Raw genomic sequence first — 21327 nt, 5'->3', positions numbered from 1 at the left:
ATGAGACAACTAACGGAACCAAACGGAAGGATAAACGTGGCACCATTTTAAAAGATAAGGGAGTTATGTGAACTTTTTAAAAATTGTGGGACCAAAATGGACCCCGAGTGAAAGTTAAGGGACGAAAAAGGGTATTTTGCCTGCCACAAATAAATGGTTATGCTAGTTATTTTGCAGATGCATCATACATAGCAACAGAACTCTATCTTGTAAGTCCTGTCAAAATGACTCAATTTTGATGGGGAAGATCTGCTTTAAATGAGTGGTGGTGCAAGCTAGAGTGTTTCCATTATTCAGAGTTATTCATAGTTTACGATTGTGGTTAATTGATAGTGTATAAACTCCCTTATGCAAATAGTGTAAATCTAGATTTTCATTTAAATAAATATTAGTTTTGATTATTTTAAAAGTCTTTTGTTTGTTTTATATGTCCTGCCAAGTCCCTACTACCAAAAGTCAAGCAAGAATGCAAGATAAAGTAAACCTTTAATTTTGTTAATTCCACACGCGCGCGTATGTAAGTTATTGTTCTCATCACGCAAGAGTCGTGCGGTCAATACAACTATCCTTATCAACACTTGTATTCAAATCAAATCATAGTGGAATGTGTAGAAAGTAAAGCAGTCTGTATATATTTTCTAATTATAATAATAATGTGTCAACTTGTATTAAATAAAAATATACAAAATGTTAATACTCCAAAAAACTATGCAGCATTAAAGCTATAAGTGAAAAACTAAATCTCTTTCTATGAAAAAAGTTTTTTATTTTCACATTTTCTATGTTTTACTGTCTTACTAATTTTATGAAACTTTTGCAATGAATAATTGTATTCATTTTTTTCCAGAACAATAAAAATAGCAAAATATAATTATTATTTTTTTAATTTTTAAAAAATACATTGTTTCTAACTAACATTACATCATCTTATCATTTTAAAGGTTCATTTTAAAAGTTCCTATGTTTTATTAAAAAGTTGAAATAAATACATATATTGAAAAATGAAAATAAAAAATGTTTTTACAAAAATAGTGTAATCGGCTAACAAGTTAAGGTATTTTTTTAAAAAGTTCGATAAAGAAAAATAAACTAAATAGCTAATGTCTACATTTTAGCAACTTAATCAAATAGCTATGGAACATGATTTATAATTATATTATTGAAGTCATAACCTACGACTACTATATAAGAGAAATAAGTTCTTCAAATATGAAATAATATATATAATTAAATATATTTTTTAATTTGTGAAGTATTCACCGAATTTATCAATAACTAATTTACATCAAAAGACTTAGCTACCTTTGTCTTTAATGAGATACCACACCAATGTGAGGTTGGTTCAGAGAATGTATATGCAATTATGATATTTTATTTCAATCCAGAGTGTCATGGTACAATATAAATACCCTACTCACTTTATTGAAAAGAAACAATTTTATTTTGGATACTTTTTTTTTGACAAGCTTTATTTTGGATACTAATATTGTATTCAACTTAGTTGTACATATACATGAATACATGCTTAATCATGTGTAATAATGTAATTAAGTTAAATGATTAAACAATTAACTCAATTTACACTTAAATTCTAGTAAATAATTTATTTGTAAATTAGTAACTAAATTAATTATTATTGTATGTGATTAATCAAATATCATGAAGGTGTATAAGAAACATTTTCTGTTTATTTTGTTTAATAATAATTATAGTGGAAGTAACGAACAAGTTGCATAAGAAGAAGACGCGCTTATACAATCCCCCAACGTTGAACCATTCCACACTCACACAAATTTTCCACAGTTATAAACGCGAGGAAAATTCATTCATTCACATCTTGACAATACATCAACTCAAAACAACAACCTCACTTTCCAAAAATGTATCAACCACAGGAAGGAAAGCCATCTTACAATCAGCCACAACCAGGCGCTGCCACAGGTTTTCCGGTCAGCTACAACAGTAATACATCCACATATTCCGGCACCACGTCCTCTGACTACCAGCCAGTTCCTCCTCCTCCGCCTAAACCTATAGTTGAATGGTCCTCCGGTCTTTGTGATTGCTGCTCTGATCCTACAAAAAGTATGTCTCCCATCTTATTATCTCTGAAACACGGACACTTCTGAAAGAAAAAAGTGTCCATATCCTAGCGTGATTTGTAGTTGTGATTAAGTTTAATTTATTTATTTTAATAAATTATTATCGATGTCAACATATTCGTGTCTGTATTTTGTCTGTGATTCATAGTTTACCGGTGTTGACTTGTTGATTGCCTATTTCATATATTATGTTTAATTTGTTTCAGGTTGCATAACATTTTGGTGTCCTTGTATTACTTTTGGTCAAGTTGCAGAAATCATTGACAAGGGATCAACTTGTAAGCCAACCTTTAATTTCTTATAACAAATTCAATTATATACATTTATTTTACTAAGAAAATATATGATAATTTATTAAGTTGACTAAATTGAGAATCTAAAATAAATTATTCATTTTAGAGAAGTTGGATCTAGTAAAGGATTAATTTGACTTCTTTAAACTATATAGTGACGGTTACATTAAAAATTAAATAAAATTGGGGTTGTGATTCAACTTGATGATTTTTACTTCTTTTTGGTTTTGCAGCATGTGGTGCTAGTGGGGCATTGTACACGTTGATTTGTTGTGTGATTGGGTGTGGTTGTTTGTATTCTTGCTTCTACCGTTCAAAGATGAGACAACAGTATGGTTTGAAAGGAAATGATTGCACAGATTGTCTGATTCATTGCTGCTGCGAGGCTTGCGCCTTGTGTCAAGAATATCGTGAGCTCGAACACCGTGGATTTAACATGGTCATTGGTATGTCACGAAATATCAAATGAAAAAAATGTTACATTCGAAACATGAATCTTTGTGGTTATATAGAACCTTTTTTATGTGTTTTCGATTTCTTATGTTTATATGTTTGATTGATGTTGGAATGGTTAGGGTGGCATGGAAATGTGGAGCAACGGACTCGAGGAATTGTGATGGCTTCGGCTGCTGCTACAACTACTGCTCCAACTGTCGAATTAGGCATGAGTCGTTGAAGTGAGTGAAGATCCATATGATATGTAGTTGTGATTTAGACAAGCATGTTGATAAACTTCGTGTTCATCTCAAATATAAGTAGTATCCAAAATAAGTGTGTGATATGTTACTGTATTTTCAAAAAGATATTGTGTGAAAATTTGTAGCGTGTTCAGTATCAACACAAATAAAAATATGGCTAATGTTTATTATGTACTAACATAGTTTATTTTTTTGTTATTTATCTTTGATTTATTTATTTTTTTATCTTTAGTTCAATTCTGTACTCCTCTTGGATGTTTTTTCAATTCCTATTCTCTTCATATTTCTCGTTGGTTTTAGAACAGTTTTTCTGATTCTAACGATTTGGTGTCCTAATCAAAATTACCAACAGAACGTGTTTGATCGATATTTTATGCATTCTAGTGAATATTCTAGAATTGTTTTTTATTAATCCTCCAATTTTATAACATGACAATGTTCTGACTAAATAATTCATCTAACAAGTTACTCTTAATGTCCTTTTATTTAGAATCCTTAACTGAGATTTAGCCTAAGTTGCAAGACCATTAAGGAGATATTTTGAGTGTATCATATCTTGAAGAAGAATTTTTTGTAATCAATGTGATTCTACTCAGAAGTGGTAAATGAGTTTGCCAGTCAAAAAATAGGACGAGTCGATCAAAGTAGAGGGCAGACGTTTGAAATCTAGGTCATTCCAACAGTGCATTGTGAAGTTTAGGGGTATGGTCGCCCCATTTAGGCTCAACCCCACGAAATCCTGGCAAAAACAGAGCATGATGGTCAAAGTAAAGATACGATAATATAAGCTTAGTCCGCCAAACATACTGTGTTAAAAGGACGGGTCTTACCCATTTAGCCAATCCTAATTCTATTATCACAAGTTATTTGGGGATTACTAATCCCACCATAAGAGATGAAAAATTAGCTTAAGAAAATCCAAAATTATCCCTCAGATTCTGGAGATGCATATTCGGATGCACACTGCGCTTCATTCAAAACGTCAAAATTGAGACACACTTAAAGATCAGGTGTGTTCGGAGATGTATCTCCGAAATCAGAGAATATTTTAAGTTTTTCACAAGGGCGTGATAGTAATCATTAGGGTGCCTTAAGTAATCCCCAATTATTTTACTAACTTGAAAAAACCTATGGCAAGAGTTTAATAGTTTTTACCCGTTACCTTGGTGAACATGCTAGGATAAATGTTTTTGCAAGTTTATCCCCAAGATTAAGAAGTATATGAAAATGACTGTATCATTTATTTTCTCAAGGGGCTTAATGAGATACACTCTCTTCTTAAATCTCAAATCATGCTTATGAGCAGGGGTGTTTATGGGTACAGGTCAACCCGCAAACCCACTCACCCGACCAACCTAACTCATATTTTTATCCAACCCAATCATATACAGGTCCAATCCAAACCAATCCATTCAAACCCATTAGTATTTAGTCGGGTAACGGGTTTGAAGTTTTAAACTCACGAACCCGCGAACCCAGCCCATTAACATGTCACTCTATTTTTATTTATAAATTATCTAACAGAAATCTTAGTATGCATATATATTTTAAAATATAATTATAGTTTTTGTTAATCGTAAAAGTCTAAGTTTAAATCAAATTTGAGAGATCAAATTTATTTATTCGAAGAGAGATATATCTTATCTTTTAAATTATACATTACACAATTTGTATATTTTTTTTGACTTGATCTGAATCGTAAAAGAATTTTTAGGTATTAAATGATAAATTTTATTCAAATTAAATATAAAATTTTATGATTTTTTAAAATGTTTTTTAAAATAAATGTGTTAATTAAATTAATATTTTATTTAGAATTTAAAAATTATATTTAGTGGGTAATCCACGAACACAACCCAACCAATTGATGAGCGAGTTGCTTTGGTTCGAATTTAATCTTAGAAGTAAGAGTTTAACACTCAACCCAAACTAAAAACTAATGATTGGGTCGGGTATTAAATTTAATTAAATAAAACCCAACACAACCCGCGGACACCCCTATTTATGGGTCCTCTTCCAAATATGAGTAAAGTGTTTTCAATATTGATTCAATAAAAAACTCAATTTTTAAATAAATGTAAAGAATCCAAAATTGTGATTTTTTTTTAAAAATAACCATGTATTAAAAAAAAATTACGCAAATAAGCACATTTCGAAAAAAATTACGCAAATAACGAGGTTTCTTAAACCCTTAACACCAAGGCGCCATCTCACATGGCTTATTCTCTTTTTTTTAGTCCTAGGCGCCATCTGACATGGCACACTCAGTCCCAATAAGCCATGTCAAATGGCGCCTCCCTTCAACTTTTAGGAGGAGGAGCCATCTCATATGGCGCCTCCTTGTATATTTTTGTTCAATTTTCCATTTGAAAATGCACCAAGGCGCCATCTGAGATGGCTTATTGCAGAAAAGTTGTACATAGGAATCATCCCAAATGGCGCCTCCCTTCATCTGATACAATGGTGGCGCCATCTCACATGGCGCCTTGGTGTCAATGTTTTCTGAAACTTGGTTATTTGCGTAATTTTTTCCGAAGTATGATTATTTGCGTAATTTTTTTCTAATACATGGTTATTTAAAAAAAAAATTCCAAAATTGTTGCTTCCATATTCAATATTGGTTTTGGATCAGATAATGGAAGAGGTGAAAGTTGTGGTCTTTGTTCTGCGGGAAAAGGTAGAAAAAAAATTGAAATTTGTACCAACTGAAAAACATCCGGGTCACACAATTGACATGTGCTTCAAAGAGTCCATTTATCCATCAAATTATTTCAATAATTATAATGTGCTACAATACAGTTATGCTATTGCACAATCTGAAAATGATGATAACAACAAATCAGGTTCATGAGCACAAAGAAATAGATGGTACACCTTAGTGATTTTACAACAAATCAACAAAAGAGTTTGCTTTTTCTATTGCAAAGTTCACAAGCTTCACCTTCACACACAATGTCAATAATCTTCATCCAAAATGGGCAACAATTTAATTCCTTCTATTTGTAAGGCTTTTAATTATAAATTTGGGCTCTTAGATACAAGATCAACTGATCATGTTTTTTAATTTCATCTATATTTCAATTTAAAAAGTTTCAGAAGTTAACTAATCGGTCTACCTTTGTTGCTAAGTATGTTTTTTAAATTTTCTTAGATAGTTCTGAGCAATGTATCAGACGTAATACACATACATACACTAATGGTAGTTGTAGCCATCCCTTTTGTGGTTGCTTCTAGGAACTTTTTATTGATTGATGCCTATTATAAATCAATCATTTTTATCATCATCAACATCACCATTTTTGTTGGCAGAGTCCACAAATTTATTATTTGGGGTGATAAACATGTAAAATTTTAGATAATTGATAACCTTGAAAAGGATTATACATTTCAAATGGTTTAAAGTCTCGAGAAGGATAATATAGCTTATTTTGGGAAAGATAATATGTTTCAAATGGTTGGAAGTCTTGAGAAAGATATTATAGTTTGTTTGGGGTTGAAGTTTTGGGAAAGATTGGATAGTTCACTTTCTTGTTTTTCTTTTTTTTGGTTAAGTAGTTTAGTGACTTAAAATCACTTTTTAAAGGTGAACAAGTGGATGTTGCGGATTTGAACCCGCGCTCCTGCATCTTATGTTTCTGCACAACTATCAACTGAACTAATTTAACGAGATTAATTTTCTGTTTACTCTTGTAAAAGAAAAATGGTAAATTGGTTAAACTCTTGTGTGCGGTTTAGGTCAAAAGAGAGGAAGTCGAATGTTTGATTTAAATCAGTTGTATATTAAGGTTGGTGTTGAAGTGGTTGCTTTGTGAATGTTGAGGCATGATAAAGATTTAATATCACTGACATAAAACTAGAACGATTAAATGTGTTTGGGTGCAAGAGAAAAAAAAAAGAGATGAGTGAATAACATTTTGTTGGAGTGGCATGTGTTCATATTTTACAAGGTTGTACAGTGTTGGACAAAGAGGGGAGTTAAATAAGTTAAATATTTTCCTCACATTCTTGTATAGAAAAAGAAGTGAATTAAAGTATATCTAATGTTATTCACATGTCATTGTGCAACAAAAAAGAGTCGAGTAAAATAAAGTTAACATTGATCATCCGTTTTTATGAAGAAAAAAAATAGTAAAATTGATCTTTTCACTCGTCCTTGTAAAAAAAAAACAAATAATGTATATTCATCCTTGTGTAGAAAATCCAATGAATTAAAATGAATCTAACAATTAAATAATATTGTAATTAACTTAATTAATATTAAAATAGTAAAATGTATTCTTAAAAATAAAAATTAGTTTAAAATATATATTAAAAGGAAGGTATTCGTGTATAAATATGTATATAATTATTCTTAGAAGCATATGTGAAATAAAATTTCTTATTTTTTTTCTTTCTTTCTTTCATTTTCTTTATTATATATTTCTTTCATCAATCAAACAAAATAATTTAAATAGAGACAAAGATTTCCAAATTTTTATTTTAAAAACTAAAAATTATTATTATTTAAGATGATTTAAATAATATATATAAAATAAAGATTATATAGAAAAAGGTTGTCAAAGCTACACGACTGCTTCTTTTTTGGATGTCAAAACCAATCCTTTTAAAAATATATTATTGTCCTATGAGACACGACATTTCTATGCATGGACCTTTGCACTTCTGTAAAATATGCCTTGCTCCAAGGGTTAGAAAACCAAAAGTCTCAAAGGCGAATAGTATGAAAACATATTGATTGTCGGAACAAGCTTTCTCATGCTTGTCAACTTTACTTGAAGCGACTTTGAGAGCTACATGTCTCATAGGAAATTAAACCTCTAGTTTTCATTCCCACTAACGGAGATATCTCAGTCAAGTTTACACATGCATGTTTCCATCCTATCCAATCATACACCAAAACATCTATTCGCCTAAGTGTCGATCTCCCTTCATGTGAGTCTGCCAAGAAATTCACATGTGTCTCTTTTTTACAGTTACCTGACACTCCTAAATATATCTAATAAGACGTCCTAATCAAAGTCATGTCAGTATTTGAAACTTGAAAGCTCCTTACAATAAACGACGTATTTTTCAAATGTATCAAAGCATGTCTTATGACAAGTAAGATAAACTTCATAAAAAAAAAAAAATCATAAACGAATATTTAAGGATAACAAAATACACTACTGTATGTTGACCACAATAAAGTTTAATTATTTTTCTCCGAAACTACAATGAAATTTCACAATTATTAAAAAATATTTATCACTAGTAACTAATATGTTAGTTAGTTGAATTGAATTAATAAATAAATTTTATTAATAAAAAGTGAACAAACAATATATTAAAATTATAAAAACTAATTAAAATATAAAAATATTAGAAAAGAGATAAAGTGACTAGTTGTGGACAAGTTGAAGAAGCATACACGCTTATAAAACTTTTCCAAAAATTGACTTGTAGTTTGAACCATTCCACACTCACAATTGATTCACATGATGACAATATATCAACAAAGTATAACACACCTTGGTTTGACTCATTCTTTTTCTTTCTTCCACAAATGTCTCTACCAGAGGAAGAAAAACTAACAAACACCTCTGAAGGTTCTCCGTCACGGAGGAACATTAACAGTACACATCCTCCTCCTCCGCGTAAACCTCTAGTTGAATGGTCTACCGGTCTTTTCGACTGCTGCTCCGATCCCGAAAAATGTAAGTAGTATTATCTCAACCTTTTCTCAACTAACTATATATTTTCTCTATAAAATTTTATATTTTAGTTTTATTGAATAATTAATGTATCTGATTTATATATAAATTATATACATTAATTATTTAATAAATTTAAAAATTTAAATTTATTTGTGATGGAGAACTTATGTATAAGTGTTAAATAAATATCTATTATTTGATTCTTATGTTTAATTTGTTTCAGGTTGCAAAACGTTTTGGTGTCCATGTATTACCTTTGGCCAACTTGCTGAAATCAGTGACCAGGGATCCACTTGTACGACACTTATCTCATCAATTATACTATTGTCTAATTTTCATTCACTTCATTGCAAAAATATATATTTTTTCTTAAATAAATGAGAGTTTCAATATTTACGGGCATACTAGGTATATTTCTTTGAAGGGTCGTGCTAAGATATGTCCTTATGACACATGTTAAAAATATTATAATTAAAAAAATAAGTGCAATAAATGACTACAAGGATTCTCAATCCATTAATATTGTTCTCTCTTTAGGTTTTTTTAAGATTGACTAATAAAAATATATTAAAAAGAGACATTTATAATGTAAATTTTTTAAAAAGCACGGGTGAAAAAACACCCTATAAAAATTCTAAAATGTCTTTGATTTTAGAAATGTATTTTCAACGTATTCTGAGTCTCACTAAATTAAGTCCCACTTGAGTCTTACTCCTTTTTTTTTTAAAATTTATTTTAGAGATGCATCTTCGGAACTACTCCATGTACACCTCATGCATTCTTCACTGAAACTTTTTTTTTACATATGTTGATAAGGAGATGCATCTCCGTATTCACACCAGACAAAATACAAATTTTCATTTCCGGATTCACACTAGACAGTACGGATATTTATTTTCGTATTCACACCATATATTTCTTGATGAGCTGACCTAGGTTGATCTCCTGAAGCATCCAATGTCATATAAGAATGTGACACTCTAAAATACCACTGGATGTAATTGTGTGCAACACTCCAATCGCTAGGAGCTATGATACTTTGTGCCTCATCTGATACCAGATGATTAAGGTAATCATCTTACATGGCACACATATCTCTACGTGTCATAACGGGAGCAGGAGCAGTCTCAGAAGGATATCTAGAAACAAACTGCTTGTAGCCCAATTGTCGTATGACGCACTCAGGCTGATGAGAGTACATCAGACGTGAACCACAAGCCAACCATCAAGAGTAGAATGCAATGTCGTCTCACAATGATCGACGTATGTATGAAAGTGTATATCCTCTGCTATTATGCGGTCAAGATATTTTATGTATGGATCCATCACCCGATTCCCTTTGAGCAGGATGAATGCAGAAGTATGTGGCATATCCTTAGTGTAGATCAGAGCACATGACAAGCTGGATATGCGTGGGAAGTGCTGGAGGATCCAAGCCTAAAAATGGTACATATGAATAATTAATAATGGTGTTCCATAAGTGTGATGAAAATGACACACAAACACTCAAAGATGCAGAAATATAACCGTCAACGGTGTGATGTTGTTTGTCATCTATTTGGTCTTCCACATACAACTTTCAGTTAACTTGGAGTACATGTAGACCAAACAAGCGACCCCTAGTTGTACTCATGGACCCGCTACAAGTCAGCGAAGTATCTCAAGTAGATTACATCCATATAAGTGACACTCTTGTCCACAAAAATGGACGTGGCAAACAAGTACAACATGTATACTCTTAATGCATATGCACTATGTTGCGTAACCTGCTCATAATCACCAACGACCTGCTCGACAACATGCAGTTTCTGTGTAAACAACTTCTCCAAGAATAGAAACCTAGCATGAGCTTCTCAAGTGACTTTTACACATACCATGGTTAATCGTAACATAACCGATCCTACAAAAATTTCTCAGTCCAGATAGATGATCGCATCATGAAACCACTACTCATTAGGCCGCGACAGACCAATAATCTTCTGGTCATGGTTGATACATTTTAAAGCATCATGGTCATGCATAAATATAAACCATCGTCAGAAACTTCGAATATTATAACAAACATGTTTTTTCAAAGAATTATACAATTGAATTTTACCCCTCCGTCCAAGACATGTCGATCAACATGGTGCGGGTGTAAAGGCGACAACGATAAGTCAGACGAGCCTCCTCCAAATCCCCCGGGTACCTGCTGTAACACCTAAAATCCCAACATTTAATAATACTAAATCATTCAAATATATACAAATATTCACATTTAAGGTGTAACACATCACATCATAAACCTGTTCTGTAACACTTTTTAAACAAAACTTATAATTCAAAACACATGTCATCACATGCTCGACTTTACATAGGCTCATCGCAGCAGAATTAATCAACAACTCACAGATCATCAATTAAATAAGTCTCATGATAATCTTTATTTGAAATTTAACGCAGTTATGACAAATTCCTTCAACATCAACACAACTCAAAAATATCAAGAGTTATAACATCTACTATCTCAACAACAACTCATAGTAAAATAAATCATACACGCTCGCTCGCCCGGTGTTACAGATCAGAGGAAGGAATCTAAAATGCATAAAACAAATAAAAGAAGAATAGCCTCAACGATATTCTTCAGCTCTAAAATAGCTACTCATCTACCTGCTTGTCTATACCCCATGAAGGTGCACAGAACACCACAAACAATAGAGGGGTGAGAATACACTCAAAATATATAATGGTGCAAAAGAAATGCAAGGATAGCCTCAAACAAATATATCATATCTCATAAATTTCAAATTACATCAATTAGCATAACTCATATGTGTAAGCCAAAACAACTCAATTGCACAATACCATTAAAACATTCATTTTCACAACCTTTATGTAATGCAATGCAGTCAACGAATCACGTATGATTTGTACCTGTGATTTTATATCACGTACATCTTATTGTAATCCTAAACATTTTGTTTAGAATTGGTAAAAGTCTTAGACTGAGTGTTTGAGCAATGAAGTCCTAAACTGTGAGTTTAGGCAAGGAAGAGTCTTTCAGGTGTGATTGAGAAAGGAAGTCCTGAAGTGTGAGTTTAGGCAAGGAAGTCTCTTTCAAGTGTGATTGAACAAGGAAGTCTTGAACTCTGAGTTTAGGAAATACAGTATCTTTCAGGTGTGATTGAGCAAGGAAGTCCTAAATTGTGAGTTTAGGCAAGGAAGTCTCTTTTAGAGTGATTGAGCAGGAAGTCTTTGACTGGTGTATCTAAGAAAGTTATAATCAGGTTTTGATAATAGTGAAAAGCTCTTGTGTGATAAGGGGACTGGACTACTCTCATTATAGAGGAACTAGGATAATTGTTGTGTGTGATTTACTTATTGCTTCTGCATTTTAAATTATGTTGCTACTGCTTACTCTAGCTTAGAATCTGGAATTGATTAGATTCAGAAGCCGTTGTTTCTAGAAAAGCAAAAGTTATCAGATATGTTATTCAACCCCCCATTGTTGTGTATTTTTCTCACCTTCAAAGGCAACCTATAAAATTATTGCCATGGATGAGTTATAGAGTTTACTAAAGATAAAATATTTCTTGGTAATCCAACATTCATAGGCAAGGTGGGAAGGAGACACAAATAAAAGTTATTATTTATATCTGTGTGAAAGCTAAGGAGTAAGAGGAAATATATGTGGTTTTGAGAGCATGTGATTGATGGGTGAAAATGGCTTATGTGGCTATGTATAATGTCAATCGATACTTTTCCATTCATTTATTTAGACTATGGTAGATTTGGCTAAGCTAAATGGTATCTCATCTAACTTCTTCTTTGAAGTTTAAAGAGATACACAATCAATCTCATTCTCATCATTAAAGGTTGATGATGTTGTGGCTCCCTGTAATTGTAATAAAATTCCAAGTTAATATGGTTTTTGTTTCTTTATTAAGTCTTTGTGTATCTTAATTTGTATATTTTCTTCCTACTTTATCTCGTTTGTTCCTAAGATACATTCTCTTCTCTAGTGCCTTTTTCATATTTTGGTTTATTGAATATGGAAAGTGTGCTAAACTCATGTACATGAGATCCTTTACTTAGGACTCTGAAGGTGACACTTGGTTTTTGTTTTAATAGATATTACAATCTAGTTGTAAGGTGGCTATTTTAAATCGGTCCTTAACCATATCTTTATCTTTTATTTCTCTTTTGCGACGTTTCCAATTAAATTTGTAAGAACTTTAAATATACTCAAAGAGGAATTATTTGGGGGGGGGGGGGGGGGTCAAGGGTAAAAGGTTGGAGGAAGATTTCCTGGGTCAGATGTCTATATTTATGCAGCTGAAAGAAAGTTTATGTCTTAGGTGTTGAGAATTTGCATGTTTATAACATGATATTTATTGGGAAATGCATATGGACGATTCTTACCGTGCACCTTTTTTGTGGAGAGATTTCCTTGTTGTAAGATATGGTAGCCAAATATTTTATTCCCCAATTGGTTACCGCCACAAAAGTTATTCCTTGTTCCCGTCATAATGAAAAAGGTCTCTTTGTTTGTTGAACCACTAGAATATAAATATGAGTGATTCTCATGGACCATGGTGAGGTATGAAGTTTTTTTTACGATAAGGTTGTGGAAGTATATTTCATGTCACAATTTTATAGGAGTAGGTGTTTTTCAGTGTCAAACTAGTAGGATAATCTTATGTGTAATATTGGGAACTTGGGAAAGGAATTTATGAGTTTGAGACCTTATTTAAAGGAGTATTTGTTTTGTGAACAACGCCTAGTTGATGATCTAGTTTTCATTTTAAGGACTAGGAATATGTCCCAGTTGGAGGATATTTTATCTTGGTTGCACAATACTAGTGTCTAGTTCATTGTTAGCTGTGCGTATTTTTCTTTGGTGACGAGTTCCTTGGAGTGGGAAGAAGCAATATCAAGGATACCTAAATCCTAGCAGATGTTTAGAGAAATACAAATACTTTTAAGATCATTGTTTTCTCATTGAAAATTTTTTTAAGTAGGTTTCTCAGTCACTTAAATCTCCTTCGAAAAAAGATTTTTGAGTTTCTCAAGGTGGGACGAATTATTTTGTTTTTTTATTGTTGGTGTTTGTTACACTTTTTTTTATTTTCTTTTTTTAAAACGTTGCCATTTTGTTTGCCTTTTGTCTTTGTTGTATTGAGTAAAATTATCATTAATGTTTTCTATGTTATTTCTCTCTTATATATAACACATAATATGGTATTTATAAGAATTAGTTTTTACTTTTATAAACTTTAAATTGACGAATACATTTTAAGATTAAATTAAACATATTTATTAATGGAAAAGCTAATTATTGTGAGTAATTTAATATTTTTTATGGTTTTCCAGCTTGCTGTGGGAATGGTTCTGTGTATATGTTATTTTGTTGTATGTGTGGGCATGGTGGCTTGTATTCTTGCTTTTACCGCTCAGAGATAAGACAACAATACAATTTGAAAGGAAGTGATTGTTTAGATTTCTTGATTCATTGCTGCTGCGAGGCTTGCGCTTTGTCTCAAGAATACCGTGAGCTTGAAAATCATGGATTTAACTTAGTCACTGGTATGTATATATTAATCAGTTAACCATATTATATGATTTAAACCATTAGTATAATATTATTTTGATTGAACTTGGCATGGTTAGGGTGGCATGGAAATGTTGAGCAACAGACTAAAGGAATAACCATGGCTACAACAACAGCGCCAACAGTCGAATCGAGTATGGATCGTTGAAGTGTGTGAAAATCTATATGTATTTCCATATGATGTAGTTATGTGGTTGACTAAGACTTATGTGTTTAAAATATTTGGATTAATATCAAGTCTAATATTGTCAGAAATAAGTGTGATTATTGTTTTTTTTTTGGTTCATTAATTAGAATCCATTTTATGTTATGATATTTTCTAGAAGATATGTATTGCAAATTATACCTTCATTTTGTGGTGAAAATATCCAATACGTATACTTAGTATGTACTAGTTTTAAATGTATTAAGTGTCACCAATCACTTTTATAAAATATTGCTAATGTTTAGTATGTAACACTTTTTATAGCTTTTTATTTAATGTTAACAAATATCTAACAAATGTTAAACACTGAAACCAATTTTCATGTGCAATCTTTTGGTTTCTCCTTTGTGTTTTCATATCATAGAATCTTCACCCCCTCAACATAATATTGTTGCAAAATCAATGAGAGGAAATATCCATACAATATGGAAAAAGAAACAGTTAGAATTAGATCGAACTCTATTAGGTTGAAGAGTAGTTTCTGGTTTGTTAGAGAATATGCATGAGGTTGAAACTTGTTCGCATGCTGTTGTCGAAGACTTATATACTGTAGTCGAAGTGTGTTCAAGTATGTGCGTGTCGAAATGTTAGGGTTGTTAGTAGGGCTGGAAATAAGTCGAGTCGAACTCGCCTCAGCTCGGCTCGACTCGTTAAGAATTAGTTCAGTTCAAATATCGGTTCGAGTTCGTCATAAACTTTTTTTCCAACTCAAACTTGACTCGTTAGAAGTTCACGAACAACTCAGTTCAACTTGTTAGGTTCAACTCGTTTGTTTCACGGGCTTAAAAGTCATTTTTTTAAAGTCTATTCTTTTTATATATTTGACATTTTAAATTAATATTTTTTTAAAATATAAAATATAAAAATAAAATATAAGTTATAAGATTGAAATTTATACGACGTTTATTTTATTTGTATAATTATTTTTAGAAATATTTTGCTCAATTGAGAATATAAATTATCAATTAAAATTTTTTGATTAAAAGAAAATATAGGACTAAGATTTGGAGCAAATCTTTAAACTTACTCTTAAAAACAATATAATCCATCTCATAAACAATATATTTGACTCATAAGCCTAACGAGTCGAACTATGTATAGTTCAAATTCAGCTCATTTAGTTAACGAACTTAGTTTTTAGCTCATATTCAACTCATTTGATTTATGAACCTAGTTCAACGATTTAATTGTTGAACCGAATTTCGAACTATTTTCGAGTTGGTTCGGTTCAATGACAGCCCTAGTTTTAGTATTTCGAACTAAGCCTATTTGTAACATCCAATTGTTTAAGTTAGCTTGTAATGAGTATTTGTGAAAAAGCCCATTAGATTAGTATGTTAGATTTATTATAAATAGCATACTAGTCTCTCATTATTGCACACTGCAAATCCTAATTTTGAGTGAGAAGGTTATTTATTACTCTTGTAACACTTGTAGTCTTCATTGATAGAGAAAGTAAAGAATACCAATCCTTTAGTTTCTCTTTGAAACAAGATTACAAGTGTTACAAGAATAACAAATAACTAGAGGTGGCAAACAGGTATGCCCGTCCCGCAAAAGCCCGCAAAAAATGGAGTGGGACGAGGCGGGCATAGTGGTGGATGCGAGCCTAAAATCTAGGCCCACCGTACAAAAAAGTAAGGGCGAGGCAAGAAAAGCCCGCGGGCACTGCACCTTTTAAGCCTAAAAACATAAAAGTTTATATAAATGACCATGTCCGCGAAGAAAATTGGATAGGGTGATGCAGACACACTAGAGGATGAGGGCCTAAATCCTTGGCCCGCCTCACACTAAAGTGCAGGCAAAACGGGCATGCCCAACGGGCCAGGCCTGTTTTGCCACCCCTACAAATAACCCTCTCACCCTAAATTAGGATTTGTAGTGTACAATGATGAGAGACTAGTATGCTATTTGTAATAAACCTAACATACTGAACTAATGGGCTTTTTCACAAATACTCATTACAAGCTAACTTAGGGTACAATCTAACTTAAACAATTGGATATAACAAACAATCTCAATTCAAAATACTAACAACCCTAGCATTTCAACACCCACATACTAGAACACATTTTGACTACAGTATGTAAGTCTTCGACACCAGCATGCGAACAAGCTTCGACCTCATTCATATTCTCTGTCAAATCAGAAACTACCCTTCGACATAATAGAGTTCGATCCAATTCTGACAAGTATTAATTAAAAAAAATGACAATGACTACACTCAAATATAAAATGTAAAATAAACGTACACGTTTCCCTCAAGGGTAATGATTCATCTTCTATTTGCACTCCTCAAATATTCATCTTCCAGCGTAGCCACACTCTCCCGCTTCTTATGATTTATTAGGGAAGTATGACATCAAATGTGCAGAATGATGAGATAGACAATGCAATGAATAATGGTTAAAGCTTCAAGCAAAGTTGTTTGATGCACTTAATAATTAATCAATTAAAGAAATTATAATTACAATTCTTGTAGAATATTCAATAACGAGATTTTTAGAAAGCCAATTCTAATCAAACTTAAGATTATGGAAATTAATCTTCACAATAATTCCATAAATTTAAAAAAATCTTATGCTATTCAATCATTTTGAATAAACATGGATCCTAACTTACACGAGTCATGTATTCAACTCCTAAAAACATTGGTGTCATGGCTAGTCCTCTGCTTCCTTGTGCAACATTTTCATGCCACCCTAATTACCAATTTCAAATGAATTATAATGTCCATGCAGGGTCGGCCATTAACAAGTGTTGCACTGACCCCGTAATTTGGGGTCCCACTTGTTTTTTTAATCAATAAAGTAATACATTTTACACCTATTTCTTAAACAGGTGTAAAATCAATATGTTTTCAAAATCTATTTCACACTTATTTATTAAAAATAGATGTAAATTTAGTTTGTTTTCAAGATCTATTTTACACCAATTTTTTAAAAATAAGTGTAAAATCATGATTTGTTTTCAAAATCTGTAATTTTATACCGACTTTTTTAAAAATTCAGTATAAATTCATATTCTTTAAGCCTATTTTAAAATTAGAACAAGACTCCCTGATTGATTAGGTGGATCTTGTGTCCATGTCAATCTAATTACCAATTTCAAATTAATTTTAATTAGATACATCCAAGAAGAAGAAAAATAGACAGGAGTAGACCAAGTGGTTAGGCTGAACCTTTAGAAATATGGTGCATCTTTTCTATCTCTTATCTCTATTGTTTATGTTATTTCTGTTGTCTATCTCTTCATCTTAATATTCTTTCTTTATTTCTACTGTCTTATTTATGTGTGATTACCAAAATCAAAATAGTTATTTTAAATAATAAATTTTTACAAATTGGTTTCGATTTTTAATCAACATAATTCACTCCTCCTCTAGTGTGTTTGCAGATTAAATGGTTAGTAAAATAAGCGAGAAACTATATAAGTGGTCCTGCACAATCACACAATAATGTGAAGAAAAGTGATGAATTTTGGTAAATAATGTGAATATAGAATGTTATCAACTTACCATACACTAAGCCTGATGTTTGCATCGATGAGAAAGTCCAATATTTTTGCTGTAATTTTTTAGAATCAAGAGATTAAATCCATTTTCATCGCCAATTTAGCCCCATTCCTCCATTCTCAAACGTCCATGACAACTGCAATAACATTCACACAAACATTAATAGCCAAAACTGAAAGGAACAACTTTATGACTAACAAATATTTCAAAATCAAATGTGAACAAAAAAACAAACACTTGGTAGGCTATATTCTCCCTTTTATGTCCACATCTTAAAATAAGATAGAAACTTAGACATTAACCTGGCATCTTAAAATAAGATAGAAACTCACAGATTCATTTACAAGACCAATATTTCGTCAATTTTCCCAATCTGAGTCATGTTTTGGCGGAAGACATTTGTTTCGTGCTCGGAACCATCTGTATTCTTCTCATTCTCCCAATGTCAACCACAACACAAAAATGAAACATCTCAATAGTGAAGCAAAAAAAAACCTAAATTTCAAAATTCAAGATGAAAAAGCAAAAAACTCAAAAATAGGGTTTGATTCGAAAGTATCAAACACAATGTACCTTTGATTCTGAAGATCTTTGCAAGGATTTAAAATCAGACCAAATTGGATGATAATGGAACGATATCGATTGATGAAGAATAAAAGAGGAATAGAAAAATAAGAAGATGTTTATATAATCAGTTATGCAATTTAAATTGATTTAGCTATCCAAAGATTGGCAAAAAAAGTAATGAAATTGAAAATTGAAAGCACATTTCCTGTGAAATATCGATTTGTGTAGTCATAATAAATAACATTGAGCCATGGAATATTGATGAGGAAGGGCGATGAAATGTGGAAGGGCGATGAAATGGGTTGTTAATATAGAGGTTGCCATAAATTCAATACATTGAATGAGTTTTGCACGCCTCATGAACTTGAATGATTACATAGCCGCCCTTCTGCTTTGGAGTTGGGAGATTTGAAATATATATTTTTGTGAGTGTTTCAAACTTCCTAATTATTGACTATTATTGTTGTTATTGGCCTCATTAAATGTGATGTTTCAAACTTCCTAATTATTGACTATTATTGTATTTTATTATTTTGATTAATTTAGTTTAAATATTTAAAACACCTAATGACCATTATGTCCTTAAAATCTGGTTAATCTATTGATTTGATTAAGATTAGAATGTAATTATATGAGGTATTACTTTTCTTATATTTTTAGTAGATGAATGGTGAAGAGTTAAGAGAGAAATGCAACTAACGCTAACATGTTTAATGTCAGATCCAATCAAATTAAATTTCAAAACAAATAAATTATGTGAGGGAGGTAACACCTTGCAACACACAGTGATTCCAAACTTTTGAGGAAACCCCTCGAAAGTTTGACAAAAGGAATATTTGTTTTTCCAATGCAAATTTTTATTCGCGCCATTAAATGATGCAAGGGAAAACTCCTTGTCTACTCCAATTTCAAATTTTAAGTTCAATTGTATGAGAATTTATCTTTTGCAAAGGATATTTTTAAATTTTTAAATTTCTACTTTCAGCGTTTTGAGTGGTTACCTCTAATATAGTTGATATTGACTATTATAATTTTTAGTTTTTAAAATTGACGATGAATCAATATAAATATATTGTGTTAATTTTTTCATTTGGTTTACCCTTTCAATTAAACCTTGCATTTTTGTTTTTTAGAAGAGTTTTCTAATTTTATATTATTTTCACACAAAGGATTTTGTAACTCTTTGATTACAAAAAGATCATAAAAATTCATTTAAAATCCATATTTCTTGTAGTTATCATTTCATTCCTCATAGTGAAAGTGATATTTATTTTGATGGGAGACTGCCGAATTTGGGCTGTTTCATGCAATTCAGCTGCCGAATTACACGTATGCAAGCAGCCTCTCAAGACGATGAAAGTTCAAACCAACCTACCTTGTTACTTCCGTAACTATTATTTTATTACATCATTCTTCATTAATTCATAAGTTACTAGTCTCAATTCTCAACAACTTGCACACGTAAATTGACCAATTAACCAATCAATCTCAGACATTGACATGTTCTTATTCAAGAACTATTCTATATTTATTCCAAGCCTCCTCAAACATTTTGCTTATAAATATACCTAGTAAATTATTATGCCATAGCATAACACAAACTCAACCATATCATATCATCTATCTCTCATTGCCAGTGCTTATTGCATAAAATTGTTCACTTTTGATATCACAAGATTATGTTTGTAAATTTAGTTAGTATCAACTTACTTGCATTTCTAATATCCAATTGATTAAAATTTAATAATTATTAAAAGATATTAACCTATAATAAAATACAAAATTTGATAATTAATTAAATTGATTGTTACAGTCAAGATTGTATGTTCAAAATCATCACAAAAAGACAAAATTAAAATTTATTAATGTAATGTAAATTTATTTAAAACATTATTATTTGCTAAATAATTTTATTTGTGAAAAAAATTCTTATTTGTGTTTATTTAAAAAATTTCTTTTATTTTTACTTAAAGGAACGTCAATTCGAAATTTTTTATAAAATTTTTTCAAACAAAAAGCAATATTTTAATTAAAAAATAAAACTACTGAATATTAACGGGAACATGAAGTTATTGATCAAACTATTAAATATTAACGGGAACACGAAGTTATTGATCAAACTATATTAAATATTAATGAGAACATGAAGTTATTAATCAAAATATTGAATATTAACGAGAACGTAACGTTCATAATCAAAATATTGAATATTAACGTGAACAAATTTGGAATATTAACGGGAATATGAAATTACTGATCAAAATAATGAATATTAACGGGAACATGAAGTTATTGATCAAAATATTGAATATTAACGGGAATATGAAGTTACTGAATAAAATATTGGATTAACGGAACAAATTTTGAATATTAACTGGAACACGAAGTTACTGATCAAAATAAATATTAACAGGAATACGAAGTTATTGACAAAATATTAAATATTAACAGGAACACGAAGTTACTTTTTTTTAATATTTACTTTTTTTAATATTAGTATTTTTATAACTTTTTCCATTTAAATTCAAATTTAATCTTTTAGTAATACCTTTTATTTTCTTCAATCCAAATCCGCGAAAACGACGGGTACCCGTGCGAATGCACGGGTATCACACTAGTTTATTTTGATGGGAGACTGCCGAATTTGGGCTGTTTCATGCAA

General features: G+C 31.1%; 2 protein-coding genes and 1 long non-coding RNA gene across 7 annotated transcripts; 2 read left to right on the top strand and 1 right to left on the bottom strand.

Annotated features, from left to right (window-relative positions):
- The first annotated feature begins 1748 nt into the window (after positions 1-1748).
- LOC131604048 (protein PLANT CADMIUM RESISTANCE 2-like) lies at positions 1749-3284 on the top strand. Its single transcript, XM_058876538.1, has 4 exons — positions 1749-2085; positions 2309-2380; positions 2629-2841; positions 2971-3284. Exons 1-4 carry the CDS (start codon positions 1881-1883, stop codon positions 3069-3071), a joined length of 591 nt encoding a protein of 196 aa, XP_058732521.1. The 5' UTR covers positions 1749-1880; the 3' UTR covers positions 3072-3284.
- A 5239-nt stretch (positions 3285-8523) lies between these two features.
- Positions 8524-14672, top strand: LOC131604049 (protein PLANT CADMIUM RESISTANCE 2-like). Its single transcript, XM_058876539.1, has 4 exons — positions 8524-8786; positions 9010-9081; positions 14142-14354; positions 14439-14672. The coding sequence occupies exons 1-4, from the start codon at positions 8636-8638 to the stop codon at positions 14525-14527; spliced, it is 525 nt and encodes a 174-aa protein (XP_058732522.1). The 5' UTR covers positions 8524-8635; the 3' UTR covers positions 14528-14672.
- LOC131604051 (uncharacterized) lies at positions 9459-19667 on the bottom strand. 5 transcript variants are annotated; one of them, XR_009284610.1, is made up of 5 exons: positions 18672-19667; positions 18431-18534; positions 10885-18234; positions 10661-10765; positions 9459-10573 (listed from the first exon to the last, which is right to left on the bottom strand). It is a non-coding gene; the product is annotated as an uncharacterized LOC131604051 (long non-coding RNA). The 5 variants fall into 5 exon arrangements; XR_009284611.1 differs by having other exon boundaries at positions 9459-10223; positions 10314-18234; XR_009284609.1 differs by having other exon boundaries at positions 9459-10765.
- Between the last annotated feature and the right edge of the window lie 1660 nt (positions 19668-21327).

The sequence above is a fragment of the Vicia villosa genome, linkage group LG5 (genome assembly GCF_029867415.1).
Source record: "Vicia villosa cultivar HV-30 ecotype Madison, WI linkage group LG5, Vvil1.0, whole genome shotgun sequence".
NCBI classification, from domain to species: domain Eukaryota; kingdom Viridiplantae; phylum Streptophyta; class Magnoliopsida; order Fabales; family Fabaceae; genus Vicia; species Vicia villosa.
The sequence above is the reverse complement of the archived record's forward strand: the minus strand, read 5'-3'. Positions and strand labels throughout refer to the sequence as shown.

What these genes read in the sequence shown, in the direction of transcription:
- LOC131604048 (XM_058876538.1), top strand. Translation starts at nt 1,881, where the DNA reads ATGTATCAACCACAGGAAGGAAAGCCATCTTACAATCAGCCACAACCA. An exon ending in CTGCTCTGATCCTACAAAAA is followed by an intron (nt 2,086 to 2,308) that starts GTATGTCTCCCA and finishes AATTTGTTTCAG; the next exon opens with GTTGCATAACATTTTGGTGT. An exon ending in CATTGACAAGGGATCAACTT is followed by an intron (nt 2,381 to 2,628) that starts GTAAGCCAACCT and finishes TTGGTTTTGCAG; the next exon opens with CATGTGGTGCTAGTGGGGCA.
- LOC131604049 (XM_058876539.1), top strand. Translation starts at nt 8,636, where the DNA reads ATGTCTCTACCAGAGGAAGAAAAACTAACAAACACCTCTGAAGGTTCT. An exon ending in CTGCTCCGATCCCGAAAAAT is followed by an intron (nt 8,787 to 9,009) that starts GTAAGTAGTATT and finishes AATTTGTTTCAG; the next exon opens with GTTGCAAAACGTTTTGGTGT. An exon ending in TGGATTTAACTTAGTCACTG is followed by an intron (nt 14,355 to 14,438) that starts GTATGTATATAT and finishes TGGCATGGTTAG; the next exon opens with GGTGGCATGGAAATGTTGAG.